The 25617-nt window shown below is 35.6% G+C and overlaps 1 protein-coding gene across 1 annotated transcript in view; it reads left to right on the top strand.

Annotated features, from left to right (window-relative positions):
* EYS (eyes shut homolog) overlaps positions 1–25617 on the top strand; it is a 722813-nt gene that overhangs the window by 233741 nt on the left and 463455 nt on the right. The window contains exons 19-20 of the mRNA XM_063389422.1: positions 5873–6070; positions 8472–8593. Coding sequence (XP_063245492.1) covers positions 5873–6070; positions 8472–8593 — 320 coding nt within the window. The remainder of the gene's footprint in view (positions 1–5872; positions 6071–8471; positions 8594–25617) is intronic.

Here is a 25617-nt window from a genome sequence, read left to right as displayed (position 1 = left end):
ACCATTACCAGGATACTTGTTATAATTTAGGAAATTGCCATCCAAATGACACACTTGTTTTTCTGGTAGATATTTTATTTTCACTATATTGTCGTAATTGTCCCATCAGTCTGAAATGAGTTGCATTTTTCAGGCCACACTTTTACAGTAAAATGCTGAATTTGAAAACTGTTGTCAGATTCCATTCCTTAAAATGTTGATAGCAAATGTTTTATGTATTAGATTATTTTCCCAAAGAATAGCAATGTTGAAGAGATGTCACTTCTGATTATAAAAGACTTCAGTACTACACATCCAACATAAATGTAAATATTTATGCTAAGCAAATAAAATGAACCGATATCAATAGTTTCACATAAAGAAATAGAAATTTCTATCAGGCAATATATTTTCTATGTCATTTTTATAAATCAGGCTTTTGGCTTTTAGTAATAGCCTTAAAAGGACACTCTTTTTCAGCAAAATAAAATCTGTTTTCAGTGTTCATTTATGGTATTTAGAAATTCTACCCTAGAAGTATTATAAGCAAATACAGTAGAAAAGGAAACTCATTAATATCAGCAGAATGAAGTTTCTAAATATGCAATATGCTTCTCACTCCTAACAACAACAAAAAAGACTATTTTCTAAATAAATTATTCATTCTTTGATATGTAGTATGCTAATAGAGAAGCGTACTATATGCCATTAGTATATGCTTATATGCAGGTAAAGACATATAATACTTAATGCAATATATTGTGCAACTGTAAAGGAAATTGTCCTTCAGCTGACTGTTTAATTAAATCATTTGTGCACGTATTTCTGAGGTTTGTTCAGGTTTATTCTAATAGAAAGAGCTTTAGCTGCCCATTATAGGCAATCTATTATTGCAATCAACAAAATGTAGCCAAGAATTAAACAAGCAAAAAGGTTAAACCTGTCCAAAGGAAATGAGCACAGTTGTAAAGATGAGCTGAACTTACTAAGTAATTAGTTAATTTCTGTGATGGATTCTTTCATGTTTTGTCTGTTGGACATTCTCTTTTTTTTGTCATTTAACTGTTAAGTGAACATTACCTTTTTACTCCAAATTTAAAAATTCTAATATGTCAGGGAGAGAAGACAATTTATAAACTGTTTTCCTGGCACAGTGTTCCTTTCTGTCAAAAAACACAGACCTGCTGTTTCAGAAATTTTTCAGATCGAGTGAGAAGTTTCAAGTTTCACACAAAACAGTTGTATTGAAATCAATCAGCTACAGTAAAACATTTGTAGAAAAATATTTATACAGAAATTCTTAATCAAATATTTAGAAGAAAGACAAAATGCTGAAAACATAAAAACCATTTTCTGATTAAGCTATTTTTATAAAATAAAAGTTCAACCTATAACATGTTTGTTGTTTGATTTATCCTTAATCATAAAACTTTTTTACAGCTTTGTAAAAAATGCTTATATGAGACAAACAGCAGCAAGTGAACTTGTTTAGCAGGTGTGCAACCACCACTGACTATTACTGTCCAATCTACTCCTATCCAACCTTAATTTTTGTGTAAATATACTTCTTTTTTAAAAAAAGTCTACATAACCAGATCCTATTTTTTTTTCTTATTTTCTTGCTTCTTGTATTAATTAGTATTAATAATTAATTAATTAACAGAAATGTATTATCACAATATAAACAGTTGGGATTCTCTGAGTAAGGGAATAGTCTTTTTACTTATTAATTCTCATCACTGATAGCTAAAAATTAATTGATTCAGGGAATAGGACTGGGTGGGATGGACAGAACATTACTATTTCATTATCTTTTTGTTATACCGATCTTCCAGTTAGAAGTGAAATCCTTGCCATTTCTGACAGTAACAGAAGAAAAGATTTTTCATACAATGATAAACATGAAAGCTGGGTGGGAGGAAAAAGGCTGATGAATTAAAGTGTATTCAATATTTTTTGAAATAAGGCACTAAAAATATTTTAATATTAATAGCAACTGGCATAATTCCATGTGCTTTAGCCTAATTTGATAAACTACTTTATGGCCATATTTTAATTTACCATTCTTTAGAAATGTCAAGGTTATTTTTTGTTTGTTTGTTTGTTTTTGTACTCTTTCACTTTACTATAATTAGAATGAAACAAGTAATTTGTTTTCCCTAATCCCTTAAAAAGGGGAAAAATCTATTTTTTGTCAGGAAATAGTTTTGGTGTAATTTCAAATCTACACAAATTTTACTGTAATTTATCCTCTTCTGGGGAGCTACCTTGAGCAAGATTCATGCTCCTGTTTGCAGAACACCATGAGAGGAAGGTGTGTGAGCTCCTCGCCATGCATCCTGGTTTAGTTTCCATGCTGCCAGGGGAATGACCTGGCAAAGAAGAATAGGCTACACAGGATCAGTGATAACAAAATGAAAGATGAAGAAGGGTTTTTTTTAGACTACCTGAAGGGAGAAAGCTTGATATCCACAGCAGCAGGATGGAAAGAGAAGATATGGGTAGGTAGAGGATACACTCAGGCATGGGGGGAAAGAGACTCTACAACTGTGAAGGCTGGAAGAGGATTCCTTCTGATTACGTGGATAAGAGGTTTTAGCTGGAAGGGGAAGTAAGCTGTCTGAGTCTGACACACACACCCTCATCACTACCACTAACATAGATAAAAACACTTCTCTGAGGGAGAGTGGTGCCAGGAGCCCTGATCTCTGAGGAGGTTTATTTGCATGTTGGAGATCTCAATGTGAGAAAGAGATTACCAGAGTTTGGCTGATTACCAGAGCTTGCTTACTTTTGCTCCTTGTCCATGATAGCACCAATGACAATGCCAATAGAGAGCCAGAGCATATCAAAGGTGACTAGGGGATTCCAGCAGCAGGGGCAGAAACTGTGGGGGCCTAGATAAGAGTTTTCCCAGCACTACTGGTGGGAAGATAAGCATCCTGGGGGTTAACATCTGATTAATGTCACAGGCAAGACTTCATTGATACATGGGTCAGGCAGATCAGACAGAGTGGAACAGCAACCATTTAAAGAAATATTGTGGTGGATGTCTTCTACAGATAGCTTGATCAAGCAAAGTTTATGAAGTCATCTTTAGGAAACTGGAAAAAAAAGACTTAGGAATGTTAGCACTGTGACTTTTGCCAGAAAGACAACATGGAAAGGCACAAATAATTGATCATGTTGACAAATTTTTTGTCAGCAATCGCAGGGTGAGAAAACTAGGGGAGATATTTACCTGTATTCTATATTTGTGAATAAGCAAGAGGCAGTTTGGGATGTAGAGGTAGAAAACAACTCTGTTTCTCTGGAAATAATGGCAGTGAGATGATAGAGTTCAGAATCTTAAGAAAAATGAAAAATTCAAGTAGCACAATAATGATTCCAAACTTCAACGATCTGATTTTCATTCGCTTAGAAATCTTTTTGGCAAGCTCCCATTAGAGATTGCACTGAAGGGAAAAAGGATTTGTCCTGAGCCCACTGATTTATCTTAAAAGACCATTTCCTCAAAGCACAGTTCTTTCTAATGTGCAGGAACTCAAGCAGGTGTGGCTGAAAAACAGATAAATGGGCTTCTGAATGAGTGTAAAGAGAAAACGAAGTGCACAGAAGGTAGATGCAAAGGTAAAGCTGCCTCTCCAGGTAAAGAAAATTAAGTACTGCATTACTGGATCATCTGACAGTCACATTTAGGATTGTGAGCCATGTGTGATGCTTATTTGTGTTATTCCACTTTAGGAATCAGCAGGGTTTTCACTCATGTCAAGCTGTTGTGATATAAATATGGAAACTTCAGGGCAAAATCTCAATGAGCCATATGGCTTCTTTTGCTGTGCAATTTCATGAACTGAAAGTGCTGGCTGTCTTTATTAGGATCATCCTGCATCAAAGAGATCATAAGCATAAAGACAGGGAATAACTTGTGTTGTTTTTTTCCTGTTTTGTCAACATCATTACTAGGGTCAAAGGGTTGTTGGATTTTTTTTTTAACCTCGGTTCTGTTCCTACTTGTTGATCTTGTTATTGAAAGCATTTAGAATTAATCCCTGTCTTACAGTAAGCAGTCAGCTCACCTACAATTCTACTGACATTTTGGACAGTGTTTGTTTCATTGTTATGAAGGCTCCTGGCAGGAGCTGTGGCTGCAGGGGGTCTGCACTGAGAAAGGGCAAAAGTGTGAGGGTCAGAGAAGAGCTGTCATGGACTAACCACTGTTCCCATTCCCCATCTCCCCATGCTGTTTGTGGGTGAGGAGGAGGTAGAGGAGTCTGAAGTGAAGGAGTGAGGTTGAGTTTGGAATGAAAAGAGGGGTGGAGAAAGGTGGTTTTAAGTTTGTGTTTGCTTTTTACCATCCTATGCTATTTTTAATTGGCAGTTAATTCAATCAATTTTCCTCAAGTTGTTTCAACTCTGTCCATGACAGTAATTTGTAAAAGATGCCCCTATCTATATCATGGTCCACAAGGTTTTCTCTTTTATCTTTTTTCACCTGCCTGTTGAGGAAGAGTGAGAGAGCGGCTGGATGGGCATCTGTCAGCTACCAAGATCAACCCACTATAGAGTAACTGTGTGGGTTATATCTTCCACATGACTACCCAGGTGTTTTGTCACATTGCCCATCACTGGATTAAGGTTACAGCCTGTCTGAGGAACAGAGAGGTTGTTGGGACAGGGAGAAACTGCTGCAGACAGGAATGCCTGGGCAACCATGGCTGGGGCAAGGGCACTGGTGAAGTGTGCAGAAGGCCTGGAGTACAGCAAACCTGGGAATCTCCAACAGAAAGCATAGCATAGACTTGTTAAGGAATACATCAGAGAAATATTCAACTACAGCTTCAATAGTCATGGAAAGGCTTCAAAGGAATTCAGAGGGGCTTGTGGACAGTTTTTTACAGCCCTGAGAGTCACTAAGTGCTGTCTGAAAGTAAGTCTGAAAGAACAGATTTGCCTCCAGCAACACTGAGTGAAAAAGGCAGGCACATTTAGAAACCTAAATCCATTTGATCTCAGTTGTCTCGGCCACTCTCATTTCCATTACCAGTACTGGAAAACATGGAACAGTTTTGTTTATGTTCTGACAAATTAAGGTTCATTTTATAGGGCTTTTAAATCTCTTTCTATCTAATTATCGTAAATTAAAGATTCAGATGAGGGCATCTGTGATGCAAGATCCACACCATCCACACCAAGATCCACAATCACACAGTTCCTTGGATAGCCCAGATAATGAACATAATCTGTTATACAGGAGTCCTTCCTTTCCTTTAGTAAGGAAAGAGTACAATGACACTGTGAGATTCTATATTATATGCAATTTTTAAAAATAATGGAGGCATTCACTCTTGATTAAAGTACATATTTTCTGTAAAATAATTTGTATTTAGTCATGGATGGTAAGCAGAACTATTATACAATATTACATGTATTTAATTAATGTTCAGTATTATGGGTTAATGTATGAACAATTCACATAGAGGTTGTGACAACAGATAATCAAGACAAAATAGCAGGAAGCTTCAATCAAAATTCATCAATAATTTTTAAATATATTCTTAAAAATTGCATATTTGAGCCATTTAAAGCACTAGGGTAAAGAGAAAAGACGGAAGATATACCAACCCTTCAAAACTGGTGAGATCACTATTAAGATTTTAAGAGTTATTGTATCATATAATATTAGCAAAACATAAATTGTCTTTTATTTTTTTTTTTTAGTTACACCAAGCAAATAGATGTTTCTGCATGGTAATATACATATATGTACCTCTGAGACCCTCCTACTCAATTTTAACCAGACTTACAAAGAAAATAAAGCTCATAATAGGCAGCAGCTGCAGGGATATATTCATTAGTTTGACACTGACAGCTCTGCCGTTTTCTTTTTCAGGTTTGAACTGTGAGTTTAGGCCTTGTGAGGCCAGCAATCCCTGTGAGAATGGAGCTGTGTGCATAGAAGAGATGAATTTGGACGTTTTTCCCCTTGGATTCCACTGCCGGTGTGTGAAGGGCTTTGCAGGTCCACGCTGTGAGATCAATGTCAATGAGTGCAGCTCTAACCCTTGCCTCCACGGATACTGCTATGACAGTGAGTTCAGCCTGGTTACTCACTTTAATGTAGAGTAGTCTTTCTCTTGAAGCCTTTGTAGCTGCTGAGCTGCTCTGGGGAGAACAGTGGATAATTTACTGAAATTCAGCTTGTCTGAGGCTTCACAGCCTGTACCAGAAGGATTATTTTTGCCAAAATGCCTCAACTCTCGGCACTGGGGTTTTTGTGTTCAGGGGGTCAGAACTGTAGCTAATGAGAAATTTTAATGAGATTTGTGCTGGCTCCTTTGATACCTAAATTAACCAAAAACATCTTATATTGTGCATTTCAGGAGAGAATATTCAGGTGCTGAAAAAGAGCTCATGGAGCAGTTAGGCATTATGTGTCATAATTCTAATAAGTTTAAAAATTCAGTTTAATTTCAAACTAATGTAAAAGGGTGTACCTGTTTACCTTCTGCATGTAACTGTGTAACTTACTGTTTCATTGCAAGATGTACTTAAAGGTTTTAGAAGCAACTTGATTACCCTACTATATTCTGTCATATTCTGTCTGAATTGGCAGGCCAAGTTTAGGAATAATCTAGGTATACAGTACTTACTTGAAAGTTTTGTAGGGCTCTTACCATCTATCAGATGCTTCATATACTTGTAAAAAAAAAAAAAAAAAGTAATTTTCAGAGGATCTTAAAATGCTGACTGGAAAGCTGAAAAACATCTGAAGGTCATATAAGCATGATTTAGAATGAAGCTAGATTTAGCAGTGCTAGAACAGATCAGTCAGGAATTTTTCTAGCTGAGTTTTGAAAGCCTTCAAAGAGCAACAGAAATTTCACTAACTCTTTGGGACAGTGTATTCCACCAATCAAGTACTCTGGCAATGCTCACACTTTTCCTATCCCATCCAAGTCTCCTGAGCTGTAAGTTTTGGCCATAGCCTCATAGTACCTCCTAACACTACAAAGGGATTTTAGTTCTGTCATTTGTGCAACTGTCCTGGAAGTTATTGTTAAATAGCCCTCTCACTATGAGCACTTCCCTGAAGGTCTAATACAAAGCAGGCCTGGTTGACTCAACTTTTCCCCATAGGGTCCACACTTTAGGCACTGAGTAACCTTGTTTGTTTCTTCTACATCTCTCTCCTGTTTCCTCCCATCCTTTTTTTAATAAAGAATGATGATTTAAGAACTTCCATGAAATGCATTGTTTTTTAGAAAAAATTACAGAAGACCTAATTAGCTTACTGGTTTCAGATGAGAGCTGAAAGAACTGAGTCAAAATTACTAAGTACATCATTGTCTAAAACTCTCCTAGTTAAATAAAAATAAAAACAAAAACAAAAATAAAAATAAAAATAAGTTTCAATAAAATATCTTAAAAAGTCCCTCTTTCCTTATCTGGGAATAAGGTGAGTGACTTCATCTCCTGTGTAGCAAAGACTATTTCCTATTACATTTACAGCTGTTTTCTACATGGTCTGCATTGGTTTAGAGATATTTTTGAACCGGAATTTAGATGAGCTGTATTAAAGTTCTTCATGCTGACAAAGTGCCAATTTTGGGGGGAACAGTCTTTGTGGTGCCTCTTGGCTTGAACTTTATAATGTGGACATTTGAGTTCCTCTACCCTATGTGCACTGGCTGCAGAAAGCTGGAATCCTAAGGAAGCTGGGAAGCTTTTAGCATATGAATAATGCTCCTGTGCTGAAGGACTTAAAGCATTTAATGAACACAGTAGCAGCTGTGTGTACAGACACCATGGTAGAATAGATTCTATGGTAAATCTCAGTGATAATGAAGAACCCAGGGACCCCTTTGAGGTTAAAATAAACGCAGGCCTGCAAGAAGTGCAATTACTGCTGTCATGAACTCCATATATGGATGGAGCACTCTAAAGATTTCTCTCCATTTGGGTCACTAGTGATGAAAAAGAGACAGGATTCTTATGGTTATCTTCTTAAGAAATACATCATAGAAAAATTCAACTCAAGTAAGTTTTCCTTTAATATAGTGGTATAATATGAGACATTCCTTATAACAACAATAACATTAAAAAAACCCCAACAAACCAAACATTGTTTAACTGCCATATCTTATTTAGATATCATTTTAAAGATAGAATCTTATGTATTTTGTGATTGTTTTGTGATGGAAAATTACTCTTTACTTATAATATCACTTCTTAACTCATTGATTTCTAGCTCTTGAATCAAAATATTTCCATTGTTTAAGTAAAATGCAATACATGAATCTGCTTTCATATTTAAAAGATATTTTGAGATCACATCTAATTTATTCCTATTTTTTTTTTTTACCATGGGCACACTGTTTAAGTAAAGCTGGTCTTAATATTTTCCAGATCGTATTCATAACTGGAACTTAGTAAATTTACTACATTCAGTTGTTATGACTCTTAGTACTAAAGTACTATTTATGTTGCAGTTGTGGATGGCTTCTATTGCTTGTGCAACCCAGGATATGCAGGATTGAAATGTGACCAAGACATTGATGACTGCATAGTCAACGCCTGTGAGCACAATTCTACATGTGTTGATCTACATCTGGTTAGTAGCAATTTTTTTTTATTAAAATGATTTTTAAGTTTTTGTTCTAAAATCTAAAGCAATATTTTTCTGAGTTCTAAACCTCTTCTTGATCCATACATCCACTCATCAAGGGCTTTATAATCATGCTTTCCAAATACTGGTATTTTTGTTTATTTGTAATTTTTAGGTGGCAGTGGGAAAAAGTGTTTTTATCATTTAAAAGCAGTTACTGGGTCAATGTGGTTTTACAGGGAATTCAAAAGGCGCAGAAAATTTTCTATTAGGTGTGTTTATGACCTCATTATAAGTGACAGGAATACTCTTGTACATCAATTGTGCTGGGTTCAAAGGGACTTAAAAAGTATCTTACCCAAGAAAACTGATGTACTTTAAGTAATTCAGCATTTATTTTCAAAATTCCTCAGATATATTCATTTCAAAGATATTTAATTTGTGTAAAATAAAGTAACTGTTGTCTCAGAAATAAAATCATTCTATCACCTGATTCCTCCATGAGAGTAAAGAAGACAGAGATTCACACTGTGTAAACTTCAACACCAGAGGTGGCCCATGTTCTCTGTCACTCCTTCCAGGAATCTGTCAAGAAGTAATTTGTTTTCATCTTATTCAACAGAGACACTAAGACCATACAGCATGAGTATTTTCCTTAAGAAACATTCACATTGTCAGAGAAATTATCAGTTTAAAAAAAAAAAACCTGCAAGAAAGGACAGTTTATTCTTTCTTATTCTAATTTCTACTGACACATTTGTGAGAATACTAAACTGATAAATGTAGAATTCAAATTATATTATGAATCTTAAATGTAGGTGTCTATATATGGTATGAAATAAATGTCTAAGCACCAACCAAAGATCACTGAGGATGTAGGCAGCACAATCCACATTTCAGCTGCCCACCAGCTGAATCTCCACTTTGGGTGAACTGAACAACCCTGGAGGTACCACTGACTGCTGTAATGTTCCTGGGTGTGTTTGCAGTTTCAGGAACCCTGATTTGTATGAGAGGTGTGGGTTTGGGGCGTTTTCCTTGATTGGTTTCTTTGGTTGATTTGCTTTTTGTGTGGTTGTTTGATTTTGTTTGCTTAGTTGTCTTAGTACATGCATGAAAAAATGCTTTTTTTTTCCTGACAAATCCTGAGGATAACCTGCAATTGTCACTATTTCCTAAACTTGAAGCAAACTTAGCTGCTTAAAAACAATTTTCTCAGATTCTCTGATTTCCAGAGCTGTGTCTTCTTTTCACAGTTAGAACACTTTATGTATTGTACAACATTTTGAGGGTTTTTTTTAACACATTTTGAGAACTAGTCAAGACCTTGGACAAAATCAAGGGCTTGATATGGAGACCACAGTTTGTGACACTTTTGTTATTGTCTTTGGATGCTATTGTAAATGTGTATTTTTCTACCCCTAGACTGCAATTAATATTTTAAGATTTCATACTGAATACATATTGGCATATTAAAATCAGGTTACAGAGCATTCCACAAAATGAATTTTATGCCTCCAATGCATGTGTTCTCTTATTCTCTAGGAGAGTGTGTTGCATATGTTGACATTACACGTCGTATTCCTAACTGCAGCAGATCCTTTAATTGAGACTGACAAAATGGAATTTTATATGCAGTTTAAACAACATTCTCCCCAAAAACCAAGGTATCTGAAGTGGAGAAAAATACAGATTTTTAAAAAAGTGAATAAATTTTATCTCTTGAGAATTTTGGCTATGCTTCACTAAATGAGTTTCAATATTGATCCAGGAAAGTTTAATAATTTGAGCAAAATTTAACATGACAAAGAATAGTAGCTCACTGCAATTTCAAACCCTGTTTTCATTTTTTCTTCACATCTCTTTCATCCTTTTTTTCCTTGATTTATTTGTGTTTATTTTTGCTCTGTAGTTCCTATATATTTCTCACCTGGTTTGTCACTGACCTATGCAATTTTGTTTTAAATAGAACATAGCACATAAAATCAGTGAGATCCATACAAACTCACTGTTTCTGAGAAAGCATGACATTCCAAATATCTGTGCAGATAACACTATCTACAGAAAATAAATGCTGTAGAAACTTAATGGCAAGGTGTCGTATTAGACTCTGTGTTGATTCTTTTCAGGCTTTTTCAAAATTGTTCTCCTATGTTGTCAACATTACAGCAATCATTTATATGAAAGGATTCATTTTGATGTTGGCTAATACACAGATTAAAAATCTACAGTATTTTTTTCATTACAAGGTTGTTCTTTGACATTTTTGAGAGCAAAATAATTTCACTGTCAAAACCCCCTCATCCAGAATGGGTTCTCCAAAGTGCAAAAAGTTATTTTGCAAAGAAATTGGGAAATGCTTGTATTATTTTGTTTTAGTAATAATAATTAATTTCTATTCAATATTTACATTTCTCCTTGTCTATTCTTCTCCAGAGTATATTTACTTAAACTAACATTTATTATATACATTTCTGAAATAACTTTCATGTGGATCATCTTTTAAGTTGAGTCTAGAAAGGGACCTAAAAACTTGTTCACTAAGTGATTGCATCATTCAGTTTATATGTGACAATATTATTTTGCATACTATGTCCTTCTATTGTATTCATTATCAAAAGGAACTGAATTTTTTTTCCAAATCATATTATCTGTTTATATATCAAGATTCCTCAGTGATCAACACAAAGAGGATTAATGAAATAACATATATTCATAAAAATGGAAGAAGATGCATTTTTTCTTCTTCAGCCACAGCAGCTGTAAAAGAACAGACAATGAATTAACAATCCCCTAGGAAATTACTTTTAACAATACAGGCTCTCTTCATCCTCCTCTAAAAGATAAAGAACTAGAAGATAGGAAGCAACTGAAGCATAATAAAGGAAGATTTAAAAACAGATGGAGGTCTTAGGAGTTTCATAATTTCTGCAGCAAATACCATTTTCTTCCAAAGGTATATTACAGCAGCCTTATTATACAAGTCAAAGACCAAAGATCTGAATGTGAGAAAGAATTCCAATACAGGCTCTCATTGCAACTTATACTTCACAGCTTTACCTTGGCTCTCCAGGCAGGGGGTGGCATTAAACAACTGGACTGTGGGATGAATCACAGAATAATTTACATTGAAAAAGGTCTTCAAGATCACTGACTCTAACTGCAAGCCTAATGCTACCAAGATCATCACTCAACCATGTCCCCAAATGCTGCATGTACACACTTGTTAAATACTTTGAGGGATGGTGACTGAACCACTTCCCCAGGCAGCCTGTTCTAGTGCTTGACACCATTTTAAAATGGATATTTTTCCTAATATCCAGTCTAAACCTTCTCTGGTAGGAGATCAGGATAGGTGAAAGACGAAGTTCAATCATAAAGCTGCATCAGCATTAGGAGCTTCTGATTTCCTACTGCATCTGAAAATTCCAGTTCTCCAAGAGTTATACAGCAGCAAGTTATTACATGACAGCACAAGACACTGTCAGTCATGTTAGACCCCCTGGTGGGTCAGGAATAATTAATCGGCTACCCTTATGCTAATAAAAGCTTCATCCTGCAGTCCAGCAGCTCAAATACCTTTGATGCATTTTTTTCAGGTAAGGGTGAATTACCATTGTCAGAATGACACTTGCAATATATATCTTTCATCTTTGGTGTTAATAATGTGGTATAATATAGAGCCTTAAAATTAGATAACAATGTCATCTTAACAATGCATCAGAAAGAACAGGCACAAGAAATGACACTCATGAGGGGTTGATCCAGCTGCCAGCTAAGGACCACACAGCCACTTATTCACTCTGTCCTTTCTATGGGATGGTGAAGGCAATAGAAAAGAGCAAACAGAAGAAGACTAGTGGGTTCAGATAGCTTAACAAGCAAAGGAAAAGGGAAGAAGGAAGAATAAAACAAATCACGTGATTCAAAGGCAATCACTCACACCTTCCCTGTGTACACTGATGCCCAGCCAGCATTTGAATAGTGGCTACCTTATGGTAGGGTTTCACCAGAGTAATTTGCAAATTCTTCTTTAAAATAGTAAAATAATTAATTCAAACTATTGCTGGGGGACAATACACAAAGATATGTCCCAATGATTTATATAAGATCAGATCATGCATATAGTCTATAGAACATAAAATATTATTTTGGGATGTTTGCAAAAAAAAAAAAAAAAGGTAATAGTAGCTTCACAATAGTTCTGACTACAGATTTTGCTTGTGCTGTTCTGTATGTCAAATTATAATGCAAATCCTGTCACTTTAGTGTGTGTGGATATCATACAGAAAAATATAATAGATGTTTCCTTCAGAATTTTGTTTCTGGAAGCTATTATTTCTCTGTACTTACCACATAGTAAACTAAAAAAAAAATAAATTGTAGGTAAAGTTATAGTTGTATGATAATGCTTGTATTGTAGTCCCGTGTCCTTCTTGTGGTTAACTCTCTATCCTTAATTGATTCAAAAAGCAATTATTTCCCTTTCAATAAAATTTAACCTTATGAAAATAAGCTCTCCAATAGCATAATGCACAATAATGCCAATTTGAACTATAAGAAGAAATATTTTCCTGCTTCATTTCTGTTTTTAAAATGGTAAAGGGAAAAAAAGTTCTCTTTAACAATGAAATTGTAATTCAGGTCTTTTAGGAACATCTATTCTGGGTTCTATGGAAGACTTATGTGAAGGATGGAGATTCTACTACTAAATTATTTTTGTAACAAAAAAACAAAATAGAGTTGACAGATAGGAGGCCTATTCCATAATTTAAAATTCAAGAACATAACACACAAGTAGGTTAGCTCATTGCATAAATTGTGAAAAAGATTTGAAAGGAACTTTGGCATTGAGGACTAAAGAACATAGTAGCTAACCATTAACATCTTATGTTACCCAAAAAGAAATTAGTCAGTTTTTTGGACTAACCTAAAACAATTTCCTAAATTGGTACTCTACACTTAAGCTCCTTGTAAAACAGAATTTTCTGTACTTCATGCTAAATAGAGAAAATAAAAAGAATAATCTCCAAAACCTATATCTTATTTTAAAATATCAAGAAGCACTCAAGGTGCTTCAGGAGGATCATTTTCCTAGGTGATGAGAGCAGGTGGTCTGAGATGAAAGGAAATAAAATGCTAGATAGGTCTACATCATGAAGTTTCTAGATTTCTGTGGGAGTGGAAATTCTCTAAACTTTAAGTGAAGCAAACAAGCACTGCCACTGAAATGGGTCTGAAATCTCAGCTTAACTAAAACGCAGACCACATTCCATGAATGGTGTCCAGTGTACAAAACAAATGACAAGCTATTAATGGTTCCCAGGTCAAATAAATTCAAATTGACTCCTATGCGACTTAAACTTATACACTGACCTCATTGAGAGCATCCATGTGATGAAACTGTGAATGCTGGACAAATAAGTTTCATAATGTGAATTATACATCTTAGAAAAGAACTATACAACAGCTGTAGTTCATCTAAAAACTAGCAACTGCTGCATTACTTCTGCAAAGTTTTTCTGCTAATACAACTCACTGTGCTGCCCTGAAGATTTGTCTTGCCATGCCTGAAATATTTCATCTTCCACTTATTTAGGAAAAAAAAAAAAAAAAAAAAAAAAGGAACAGTGTCTTCATAGTCCTTCAATAAAGGCTTTTTTAACATCTGTTGATATGCCTCCCTCCTTTGCTTTGTACTATAGTGACTATAACAGTAAAAAGACTGAAAACTTAGTCATTATTGGGTCTACTCCTTTATGCTCTAATAAGTCCAGTTGAGTCAAAGACATTGGAATACACAAAATTAACTACTGATTTATTGACTTAGGAGAATGTCCTTGGTATTGATCTGTGATATTATACATTACTTGGATAAAGGGATTATGATAGCTTATGCCTTACTCACATAATTGAAAGTTGATTTTGGCAAATAAGTATAGTATTTCCGTTTATTTGTTTTATTTATAACATTATTTTAACATTTTTTAATTTGATTTTTTTGAAAGAAGGTGCAGATATATATAAAAATTTGTAGCTTCAATCAACAATGGCACTGAATACCATAGCAGTGAAAGCTTCTTATTTTCTTTTCCATAAACTGAATTTTAAATACTTTACCGAATGAAAGTGTAAGAAATGGAGATTAAGACGAAGTTAAAGATTGGCTTTCCAATGATACTTGTGAACAGAAGGCAAATCAATGTGGTAAAGACACAGGAAGGTAGTCCCAGATGGTGTGCTTTAAGTTTTGCCCGCACTGAGGAGGCTGGACAGACAAAATCAGTGACATCAGGGAAAGTAGTGAAGAACTTCACAACATAAGGAAGAAACTGGAGAATTATGGCCTGCTTGTGGAAAACATAATCCTAAATTTGATTTGTGCACTCTATGGAGACTAACGTTAGGTTTGAGGTGAGAAATGAAGAGTTTGTACCTTTGAAGGCATTAAAACACTGGCAGTGGTATTGCAGAGATTTGGAACTACACAAATGTCATTGATTCATAAGGAAGGAATTCTAAAAGAGGACATTTAGCTGCAGAGAAGTATGTGATGGCATGTACTTAGCAGACTTACAGAGCAGAGGGTCGTGGAAAGGTGTGGGTCCACAAGGAAGCTATTCTGAAACAAGTTAAATGGTGACATTCACAGGTGTTCGGTCACTCTCTGAAAGCTTCCTGTGTATATGTCCTTGCCACACAACACACAATAATTAACTGGAAGAATTAATTAAATATGGAATAAGTTCTCCATATAGCAGGAGGGATGTTTTCTTTCCCTTTAAGTATATGAAATAGTTTTGCTCCTGACTGTTTGCTTTTCTAGAGAAAATGTGAGTGTTACTCCTGCTCCATCAATTATGAATTACACTATGGTATCTCTTTCACAACAAAATAAGTTCTGCACAAATAAGAACAGTCTCTTATTTCTGTTTGTATTTTAAAAAAGAAAAAAAAAAGAAAAAGAAAAAGAAAAAGGTGAAATAATTCACATAAAATGTGTACAACTGAGAAGTTATGTATTAATGTTTGTCATCCAGAGAGTAGGAGGTCATTTTCTAGTTTCAATAGGTCTCTCTAACTGCTAACCTCTTCGGGCTTAGGAAAATTACATAGCACTTGGAAAGGAAAACAGCCCAGAGAAAGATTTGTTATCTCATTTACTTTAGTTATTTTAGAGTTCTCCAATCTGTCCTCCTTTAGATTTTAATATTCTGTTCCAAGGATTCTGACTTAAAATTTTTTACTGTGTCTGATGATTCACAGGAACAGGTTGCTCAGAGAAGCTATGGATGCCTCATCCCTGGAAGCAACCTGATCTAGTGGAATGTGACCCTGCCCAGGGTCCATATCTTGCAGTATTATTTATTTGTTTGTTTGTTCATTGTCATTTGACTCTTATCCTATTTTGCTTATGACAATGGAAAAGAGGGAGCTGAAGAACACCCATGACACTTTACCAGGTCACTACTAGGCACTGAGTTACTTGCTGTAATAGTCAGTTGTTTTATTTCTGCTACTTAGCTATCCTCTTTCAGAGAAAAAAAAAATAAAAACCAAATTATATTAAAGATATACTGTGGTTGTATAGAATCTGTTTTATTTGCATAACATACAATTCTGAAATATGCTGAGATATTTCCCAGAAAAAGTAAGTTTCAAGATTATTCCAATAGCTTATCCTTTTACAGGAGAATTGACTCTGAAAGAACTGAGAAAACAGTTCGTTCATTTAGTAAGTAATCATATTAATTGATTTCTGCAGGTCTATTATGGCATTTTGAAATACAAGATTATGCCAGAGGTGGGTTTGACTGAAATCAAAACTCTTGACCAAAATTTCCTTTCAAAATAATCATGATAGCCCTTGATTCTTTCCTTGTTACTCTACCACATTACTTCAAGTCCTGCCTTCAAACACATTTTGTAAGGGCTATTGAAGTCCTATGCAGGGACACACTTGCATGTACACCCATGAGAACCTGGGGTTAACCGGAAGCTTTCTGAAGCAGTAATTACATATGCACTTTTTTTTCTTTGAGACATGATGCCACAGCTTTAAAAATAGTTAGGCATCTTCATCACCTTTTGGATCTGTTACAAAAAAAGAAATCTTATTTGGAGTTCTCTATTAACATTTTTAATAATTCATGAATATTTTATGCTAAGGCAAAACTTGATATATTGCATAAATGCATTACTATGTTTGTTTCAGTACAGCTTCAATACCAGCCAGCACTCCCTGAGTGTCTCAATAAGATGCATTTCTGTCCAGATTAATTTTCTTCCAGTCAAACACTGTATCACTCATATTTCAATCTAGTACTCTTTTTGAGGTTAATTTGTATAGCAATATGTTTCTTTTTATAGGGGAAGGAGATTATTTGAAGTAAAAACATCACTACATTGGTTTAGATTCACTTTCTTAACAACTATCTGTAATGTAGTCTGAAGTATAAATACCACTGCAATTTCCTTGGGAAAAATTCTGAATTTCATGTTTGGTTTTCACTCATTCATACATGCTCAAGGGAACCACTGAGTGTCTGAAGAACAAATATGATTGAGATACGGAGGTGACATGAAGTAATTCTCCGCATTCCACTTATGATTTGGTTTTAGGTTTTGGTAGTTTGTTTTTTTTTTTTCCCTTATTTTTTTTCTAATTGAGGAAATGCCAATTAATGCCATGGTTTTTATTCAGAAATTGCTAGACCTTCTGTCTTGGGAATAGTAAAAAAGCAAACAACCAACCAAACCCAAAAACAAACCAAGAAAAATGTATAAGAGAATTCCATCTGAGCTCCCCCTGAGGTGAAATCAAGAAGCAACAAAACATGAAAAGAATTTATGAATTTTATTGTAATTTTTTGTTTTATGAATATGCAGAACAGGTTCACTGTCCTTGTAGCAGATGTGGGACTGGGAGTTATGCCAAAAAAGTGTCCAAACCAGTGAGCCTGAAGCACTTAGCACCACAACAAAGAACAGCAAGTGACAGTAGAGGGGAACTCCATGCTGAGGATGCAGACACCCATCTGCCAGTACTACCTGTTGTTTAAGTAGGATTGCTGCTTTCCAAGGGCTTGGATTTGGGATGCCATGGTGAGGCTAACAAGGCTTGTCCAGCCCTGGGACTATCATCTCTTGCTGCTCTTCCATGTAGGCACTAACGATATGGCCAGCAGAGACCTGGAACACACCACAGGTGACTCCATGTCTCCAGGAGCATGATAAAGGACATGGGTGCTTCAGTGTTTTTCTCTACAATACTGGCAATGAGAGGAAGTGTTGGTCAAATCCTGTTGGTCAACAACTGCTTACATAACTGGTATTGATAACAGAGTTTATCTTTTAGGACCATGGGACCTTCTCGCAGGACTGAGGCTAGGAATATGAGGGATTGACTTGATCAAATGGGACAGAAGTATCTTTGACAACAGATTGACTAACCAAAATCAAGTGAAGAAGTGATGGGCTCAGTTGTCAAGCATAGGTTACAAGTGATAATCACGCTAGGACTGTGGAGAGGCCACTTCTCTCTACACACAAAAATAAGGAGGTCCTAAGAGGCCAAAGCCATGGAGAAAACTACCACACTTTTCTGAGAAATTAGTCCTAATGTGTACCCATCTGACGTGCCAGTACATTAACCCCTGCAGCACCCCAGCAAGTAAAGAAGACAGAGCCAGACTTTTCTCAGTCCACAGTGGTCCCCAGTCAAAGACGCAAAGGCCACAAACTTAAATAACTCCAAGTCCATTAAAATATAAAGAAAATATTTTTTGCTGTAAAGGTTACTCTGAAATAGGTTGCCTGGAAGTGAAGCATCCAATCCTTGGATTCATCAGAAACCCAGCTGGATGAGGTTCTGAGCAGCCCGGTATAGTTGACCCTGCTGTAAACAGGGCAGGGGGAACTAGACAATCCTCAGAGGTCCCTTCCAGTGTCTACTCATGTATGATTTTCCAATACAGAAATTTGATACTTGTATCTCATCAAAACACCTAGAGTTTAATATATACCTTTCAGTACAGTGATACAAATCTTTTCTGGAAATGGTTTACAGATACAGAAAAAACAAAAACATTATTTTTTAATTGCACTGCAGAAATATTATTCATTGAGAATTGACAAAAAAGATGGGTCACACTTGTAGAAATCAGTTGGGTGGAAAAAATTATGTTAGCAGAAAGTGGTACTAAAATATCTCCATCAGAAAATGAAGTAGTAGTTTATTTAACAACCGTTTGACTGGAGTGCAAATGAGCATATAAGGATAGAAAGCTCGGGTTCTTTTGATACAGTCTTAGAGATAAAATATTTAAGATTGACTTGTGTGAGGATAGAATCAGACTTTTAGTTATTAGTGACTAGATTATATATGACTTTAGGTCACATTTCTTTGCTTTTCTTACTCAAACAAAAAAATTATCTGTAAATGGATCTCTAAATTTAGTTATGCAGGTACTTCACTGAAAGCATGAAGTAGTCACAGTGGGGACATTCTTTGTAAACACAGTATGTGTTGATTAGAGCACAAGACATCAGATATCCAAATCCATTTCAGTTTCCAAAACTCCAAAAGGAAAAATTCTGTCCTTTACACTCATATTTTATAGCATACCTGAATTGATGGTGAAGTGATGTTAGCAAGCAACACAGAGAACCCCAAAGTGAAAAAATGGGTGCTGAGACCAGGCTGAAAACTATATACTTGTTTGGAAGTAGAGGAGATTGCTATTTTTGGACTTACGGAGAGCATTAGGTGGGCACATTTTCTGTTTCAGTTTCTTTCAAAAGTGATTGGATTTGTGCACACTGAGACCACTGGATGGCAAAGCACAATTTAATGAGGATGACTGAGAAATTCGTGTCCAAAACTTAGTCCTTGGGTGAACTAAACATTAGTGAGTCTGAACCATAAGAACCATGACAATTAGAAGCATATGAACACATAGTCAGTTTTAAATTGCTTTGGCCAATAGATTCATAAAATACAAGTCTTCTGAAACAGCGGTTTGTGATCTCAGTATGGACAACAGCTTGGAAATCTCTGGCATTAAGTCTGTCCCTCATTAGTCAGCTGACATACTCAAATTAAGTGTAAATGTACTGATTGCCTATAAATATTGTCCATATGTTTGTCTGGTTTTGTGCCCACTAGAAAATCAGTGATCCATTTAACAGAGCCAGACAAAACGTGCCAAGTGATTGAAAGAGTTTAACTCTTACTGGTCCATAACAGTGTGTCACACTGCTTCAAAGGAACCCAACATTTATTCTCCAAAGAAACTCTGCATATTGTCCCAAGCCCTAAAAGACATCAGAAACTAAATTTAGACAGTTCTTACTGACAATCTGCCTGTTGGCAGAGTTATACTATTGAACTGAACTGAACCATGAAGGAACCAGCTAGTTGTTAGCACTGCACTGACAGATACCATAAAAAGTATCATACCATTCTCTTTGAGAGGTGAGTGCCTAGATGCTTTAGGTAGCTTCATTGCATGACCAGCTTGACTTATATCTCAGTGTAACATCTCTCTTGATGTAGTTTAGTTAGTGATAGGAAATACAAGCCTAGTAAGGAGTCATTTTCAGTTCCTTCATTCTGAGTACTACAAAGACATTTTGTTTTTTGAGGTGCTGAATAGTGTTCAAGAACCTTGCTCAAATGCAATCACTGAGATAGAGAAACAATGAAGAAAAAAGAAAGAGAAAAAAACAGACCACCGGTGGAGGATTGCAAAAGTTTTCAACTGGTCTGGCTTCTTTCAGTTTATGAGTGCATAGGCTATATCTGAAATATCCTTTGAAACAAGTATCTGAACTTTACAGACTTTGTAGAACAATTTTGGGATCTGCAAAACTGTTAGCAATCTCCCATGTAAGACCAATATTATGATTTCTGATTTTAATGTCTGCAGACTAATAAAACATATGCAGTATTTTAAAAATAAGCTCAGAAATATCAAACTTCCTCTTAAAAGTAATGTAGTCCTAAAATACAAATATAGTGTAAGAGACTGAGTTTCAAACATCGAGCTGATCGAGGGGGAGAAGGGTAAGAAGGTGTTTGGATTTCCTTGTTTAGTTTAGTTTTGGTATTGTTTTATTTTGGGGATTTTTGTCTTTTGTTAGGAGAAACAATGCCATATTTTGTACAGCAGAGAAAAACACAATACCCTTTTTGGTTTACTCTGTTGCCACTTGCTGGTTAGTTATGCATCAGGGATTACTGTCACTAAATGATTTCTGAATAAGTCCAAAACTGAAAACCATTTGCAAGCAAAAGTCCCAGTGCTATAGAGAACAAAAATGCACATTCTGCATGTGTATCCACAGGGGAAAGACACAAAAGGCATATCAAAGAGTCTGGCATTTTCATTTTATTACCTAGGCAGCATTCCCAGTCTCCTCTGGCTGTGGACATATGCTTTTTAGTCATGTTGTGATAGTTGTTTCATGCTTGAGGAATGAACAATAATTGAGACACTGTTTTTACATGCTTTAAATATGTCAGCTTCATTAATAACAGAAATTGTGAACAGTAGGCCAAGTGCACCTTCTCATAGGACCTGCTACCACATAGAAACTCAGATCCTTCTCCTCAGCCTTCATTATGTGCACCTGTAGCTTCCAAGTTCCCAGCTTTATAACACTTCTGTTGGTTTTGGCTGTATTCCCAGTTTGTTTTCCTACCTTCCAGGCTGTCAGGTTTTCTCCACTAAACCTTTATCCATTAAAAAATCTATACTATTTCTATTAGTACCTGCATGCCTTTCATTAAGAGATATTAAAAAATCTTAGATTTCTTCTGTGTAATGCAGGAGAGAAAGGAACTAAAGTTAGAGAAAGGAACTATGCAAAAGAAACAAGCTTTATAGTGTGATCTTTTAGCAATAAAAACATCCTTTTGCCAAAAAAAAAAAAAAAAAAAAAAAAAAAATAGTGGGGAGAAATTGTAATACTAATCATGGCTTTGAGCATTATGAAGAATGAATCAAGAATGAATCAAGAAGTGCACCAAAAGCACCACCAGTTTAGGTGTCTCCACCTAAATGGAGTCTCCATTCCCAACTGCTTTGCATGATAGACATTTAGACTAAATTTGGGGTTAGACCAAAAAAAGTCAAATAAATGCATATCAGGAAAAAAAAAAGTTCTGAAATTTACTTTAAAACTGGACACTTAATACACAATAGTTGTTTGATATAATACTAGTTTTGGTCCAGTTGAAGTGTACTGAATGTCACAGATGCTAAGAAAACCCAGACTTTTACATTCTTAGGCTTTTCTCCCTGTCTTTACTGAATAAATCTCCTCCTTACAATAGTTGTCTAAATCTTTTGTTTTTTTTGAATTGCCCCAATTATTTCACTGCTACTGTCAGATGTATATTTTTTCTTGTGACTGTTGATTTTCAACCCCAAAATTTCCTTCAGTTTCTAAACTGCCAGGTAAGCAGAACACACATCAAACACAGCCTTTGTTCAGCAAGGGTATATCAGAGTATCTTTGTTATCTATTTTTTTCTCTCACCTGTAGGTGAGAGAAAAATGCACTGCAGACTTAATTTCTATGTCAAGGGTTAACCCTAGACAGCAACTAAGCACCAGAGAGCTGCTTGCTCACTCCACATCCTGGTGGGGTGGAGGACAGAAATGAAGGGCTAAAAGTAAGAAAACTTGGCGGCAGAGAAAAGTTTAATGATTGGAAATAAATCATTAGAGAGATATTAAATCCAAGACAGACAAGTGATGCAAACGAAACCAATTGCTCAGCACCAACCAACTGATGCCCAGCCTGTTCTGTGCAGTAGAGCCCTGACCAGTTTTTTCACCAATTTTATATGCTGTGCACAGCATCACAGCTGCCCTTTGGTCAGTCAGGGTCAGCTGTGTCCTCTTACAGCCTTGTGCCCCCCAGCCTACTCAGTGGCAGGAGAGCATGAGAAGCTGAAAAGTTTTTGACTTAATGTCAGCCCTGCTCAGCAACAACTAAAACATCAGTGAGTCATTCGCGTTATTCTCATCCTAAATCCAAAACACAGCACTGTACCAGTTACTAGGAAGGGAATTAACTCTATCCCATCCAAAACAAGGACAATTAGGAAACATCATTTTCCAGAAATGTAAAAGTCACATCAATGGTTATATGCAGTGGTTATAGCTGAGAAATTGTATATTGGGAATGTCTCCAGGCCATGGTTAGAATCATAGAATCAGCTACAGAAGGAAACACCCCAAGTTCAAGTCCAACTGTTAATCCAGCGGTGCCAAGTCCTCTATTAAACCGTGTGCCTCAGTGCCACAACTACACAACTTTTAAATACTTCCACAGATGGTGACTCAGCTGCTTCCCTGGAAAGCCTGTTCCAGTGCTTGATAACCTTTCCATTTTTTTTCCCCTGAAATCCCATCAAAAGCTTACTTGGTGCAACTTGGGGCCATTTCTCATTTCCCATCATGTGTAACTTAGGAGAAGACACCCACTCCCACATTGTTATCTGTGCTTTCAGGTAGTTGCAGAGGTCCTCCTGAGCCTTTATATCTCCAGGATAAACAGCCACTCCCCATGAGAGTTGTACTCTAGACCCTTCACCAGCTTCATTACTCAAGTGCTTTTTATTATGCTGTAATTTCTTTCTAATAAAATGCTCATTCCAAACATTTTCTTACTTTTTTCAAAAAAATTATTTATTTTATTTTAGTTCCATAAAAGTCCCAGTTAGCATCTCATCTTCATGTTTAAGATGCACTATTGATTATGAATTAAGGATTTGTATTCTAAATAAGCACCATCCTGTTTGTCCTAGAAAACGGAAACTGCCTTCTTCATCTATTATTGAGTACAATTGTGGCAGCTAATCCAGAATAGTGCTTATACTGGCTTTTCCCATACATAGCAGTAAACAAATATTCTTTGTTCTTGTTCAGAGTATGCATTCTTAATGAAATACCAAAACAGCAAGATGTTCTGGTGCACTTCTTATCAATTAATAACCTCATGATTTCTCGATGTACAGAATGTTACAGAGCTCTGCTTTCTTCAGCTGTATTCTTTGAAACATGCACATATTCCGGGAGTGAAAAAAGACCAGAAACAATTCTTGAAATAATTTTTACTTTTAAAGTTACTTCTAATGTTCAGTGTTTAAAAGCAATGATATTTGCTAGCTCTTCATACATGTTTCAGAAGCAATTATTTAATCAGAGATAAATAACTTATTTACATTTGTATTTTAACAATTATACTGCTAGACATTTCCTTTTTAAATCAGCTGGTTCAAAGAAACTGGTCTAATTTTTCCTACTAAGTTAACCCTGATACTACATTTTTAAAAATTATATACTAAAATTTTCAGTTAAAGCTAAGAAAAAGAGTAGGGATCTCGCATGTAAGTCTTGACAAACCATGGCCATATATTTATCTGCCTGAGATGGCTGGTAGAAAATACCCTGTGGTGATCTACATCCAGTTCTCGCAGTGCTCTTTCAGCCTGCATGAAACACATTTCTCCACAGCATTCTTCAATTTGTAATTTAACCCATTAACAGAAGATGATCAAAATCAGACTTGATAAAGACCTACAAATGCTAATAAAGATTGTTCAGTCAGAGGTTATGTCCTTTCATTCTTGTTTCTCTGAATCTTCAATTCCCTATCTGTCTTACCTATCCTATTTTTCTAATGCTTTCCCCTATTTATATCTCTCTGATTTAGTTCATACCCCAAGGACCCACCATTGTGTCCTTATATTCCTATCAGGTTTGCACTTCCAATTTAGGGGGTTTCTATAGTTTATGGATTTGTTTTTGGTTTTGTTTTCCTGTTAGCTTATGTCCTTTAGAATCATCCCATTAGCTGCAATGGCTGAACAAATTCAACCCTTCACCAGTTCCTGGCAGAACCTGGGTAGAATTCCATGAGAAGAACAGGCTACATCTTTAGTGGTGCAGAGAAGGAGGGAGAAGAAAGAGAGAAGAGAGCAGAGAGAAAAGAGAGAGAAATGAGAAAGAAAGAAAGAGACAGAAGGTCAGCGGCCTTATAATGGCACAATTGCAATCACACCAATAGGAAAAGAAAAATAATATATCATATTCCTATAAAAATTTCAGTCATAAATAATCTTTTTGTGTGTCTTACAGGTGAGTTGCTGATCCCATCAATATGCTGCTAAAGTAGTGGGTACAGTGTTTGCAATACCATTAGAAGGTGTGAGCATCCTGAAGTCCTATAGACAAGCACCTTCAATATCCAGAAATAGAACTTCATTAAAGTAATAAGAGGAAAACTCCAGGAAGGCCAGCAAAATGCAAATTGCAAAAGATTGCCCTTAATAAGATCAAGCTCTCCCAGGGAGTGGAAATGAGACAGAAAAAGTTATAGCTAAGATTAAATATTTTTACAGCCTTATAAGATTAGAATGAAAGTCTTTAAATTTCCTGCTATCAGAGAGAAAAAGCCTTTTTTTCTTTCATATGAAATATGAGCTAACAGGTAAAGAGTGGTTAACCTCTACCATACCAAATACAGATAGAACCATAAAATCCAAAGTCATAATTTCTTAAAGTATTACTTCCCTAAGCTCAAGTATAGTCATCTTACAGCAGAAATTATTTATACTTTATTGCCTCATCCTAAATAATACTAAAATTAATTTTAACTATGCATTAGGAAAATAGTCAAAGAGGGGAAGACAGCTCTTAACATTTGAATGTGAGGATTTTATTGTAAGAATATTATTCCCTTTTCTCTTATCTGTACAAATATTTGATACTGGAAATTCCTTTCCTAACAGTCCTTTGGTATGCTAAAAATATATATAATTAACCTGTATTTTTCAGGAAAAGGAGAAACACGTTACTAAAATCTGGAGCTAGTGGTCTTAAAATCATGTTTTGATTCTCAAGACAAAGCATGACAAAACATTCTAAAGCACAGAGGAAAAACGTGAAACTGGAATAATTTTATAAAAATGAGGATTGCTGGTAATGCTCTTATCCCTCAGTTTATCTCGTCTG

This window comes from Prinia subflava, chromosome 2 (assembly GCF_021018805.1).
Source record: "Prinia subflava isolate CZ2003 ecotype Zambia chromosome 2, Cam_Psub_1.2, whole genome shotgun sequence".
NCBI lineage: Eukaryota > Metazoa > Chordata > Aves > Passeriformes > Cisticolidae > Prinia > Prinia subflava.
Note: the sequence above shows the minus strand (reverse complement) of the source record. Positions and strands in the feature narration are given on the sequence as shown.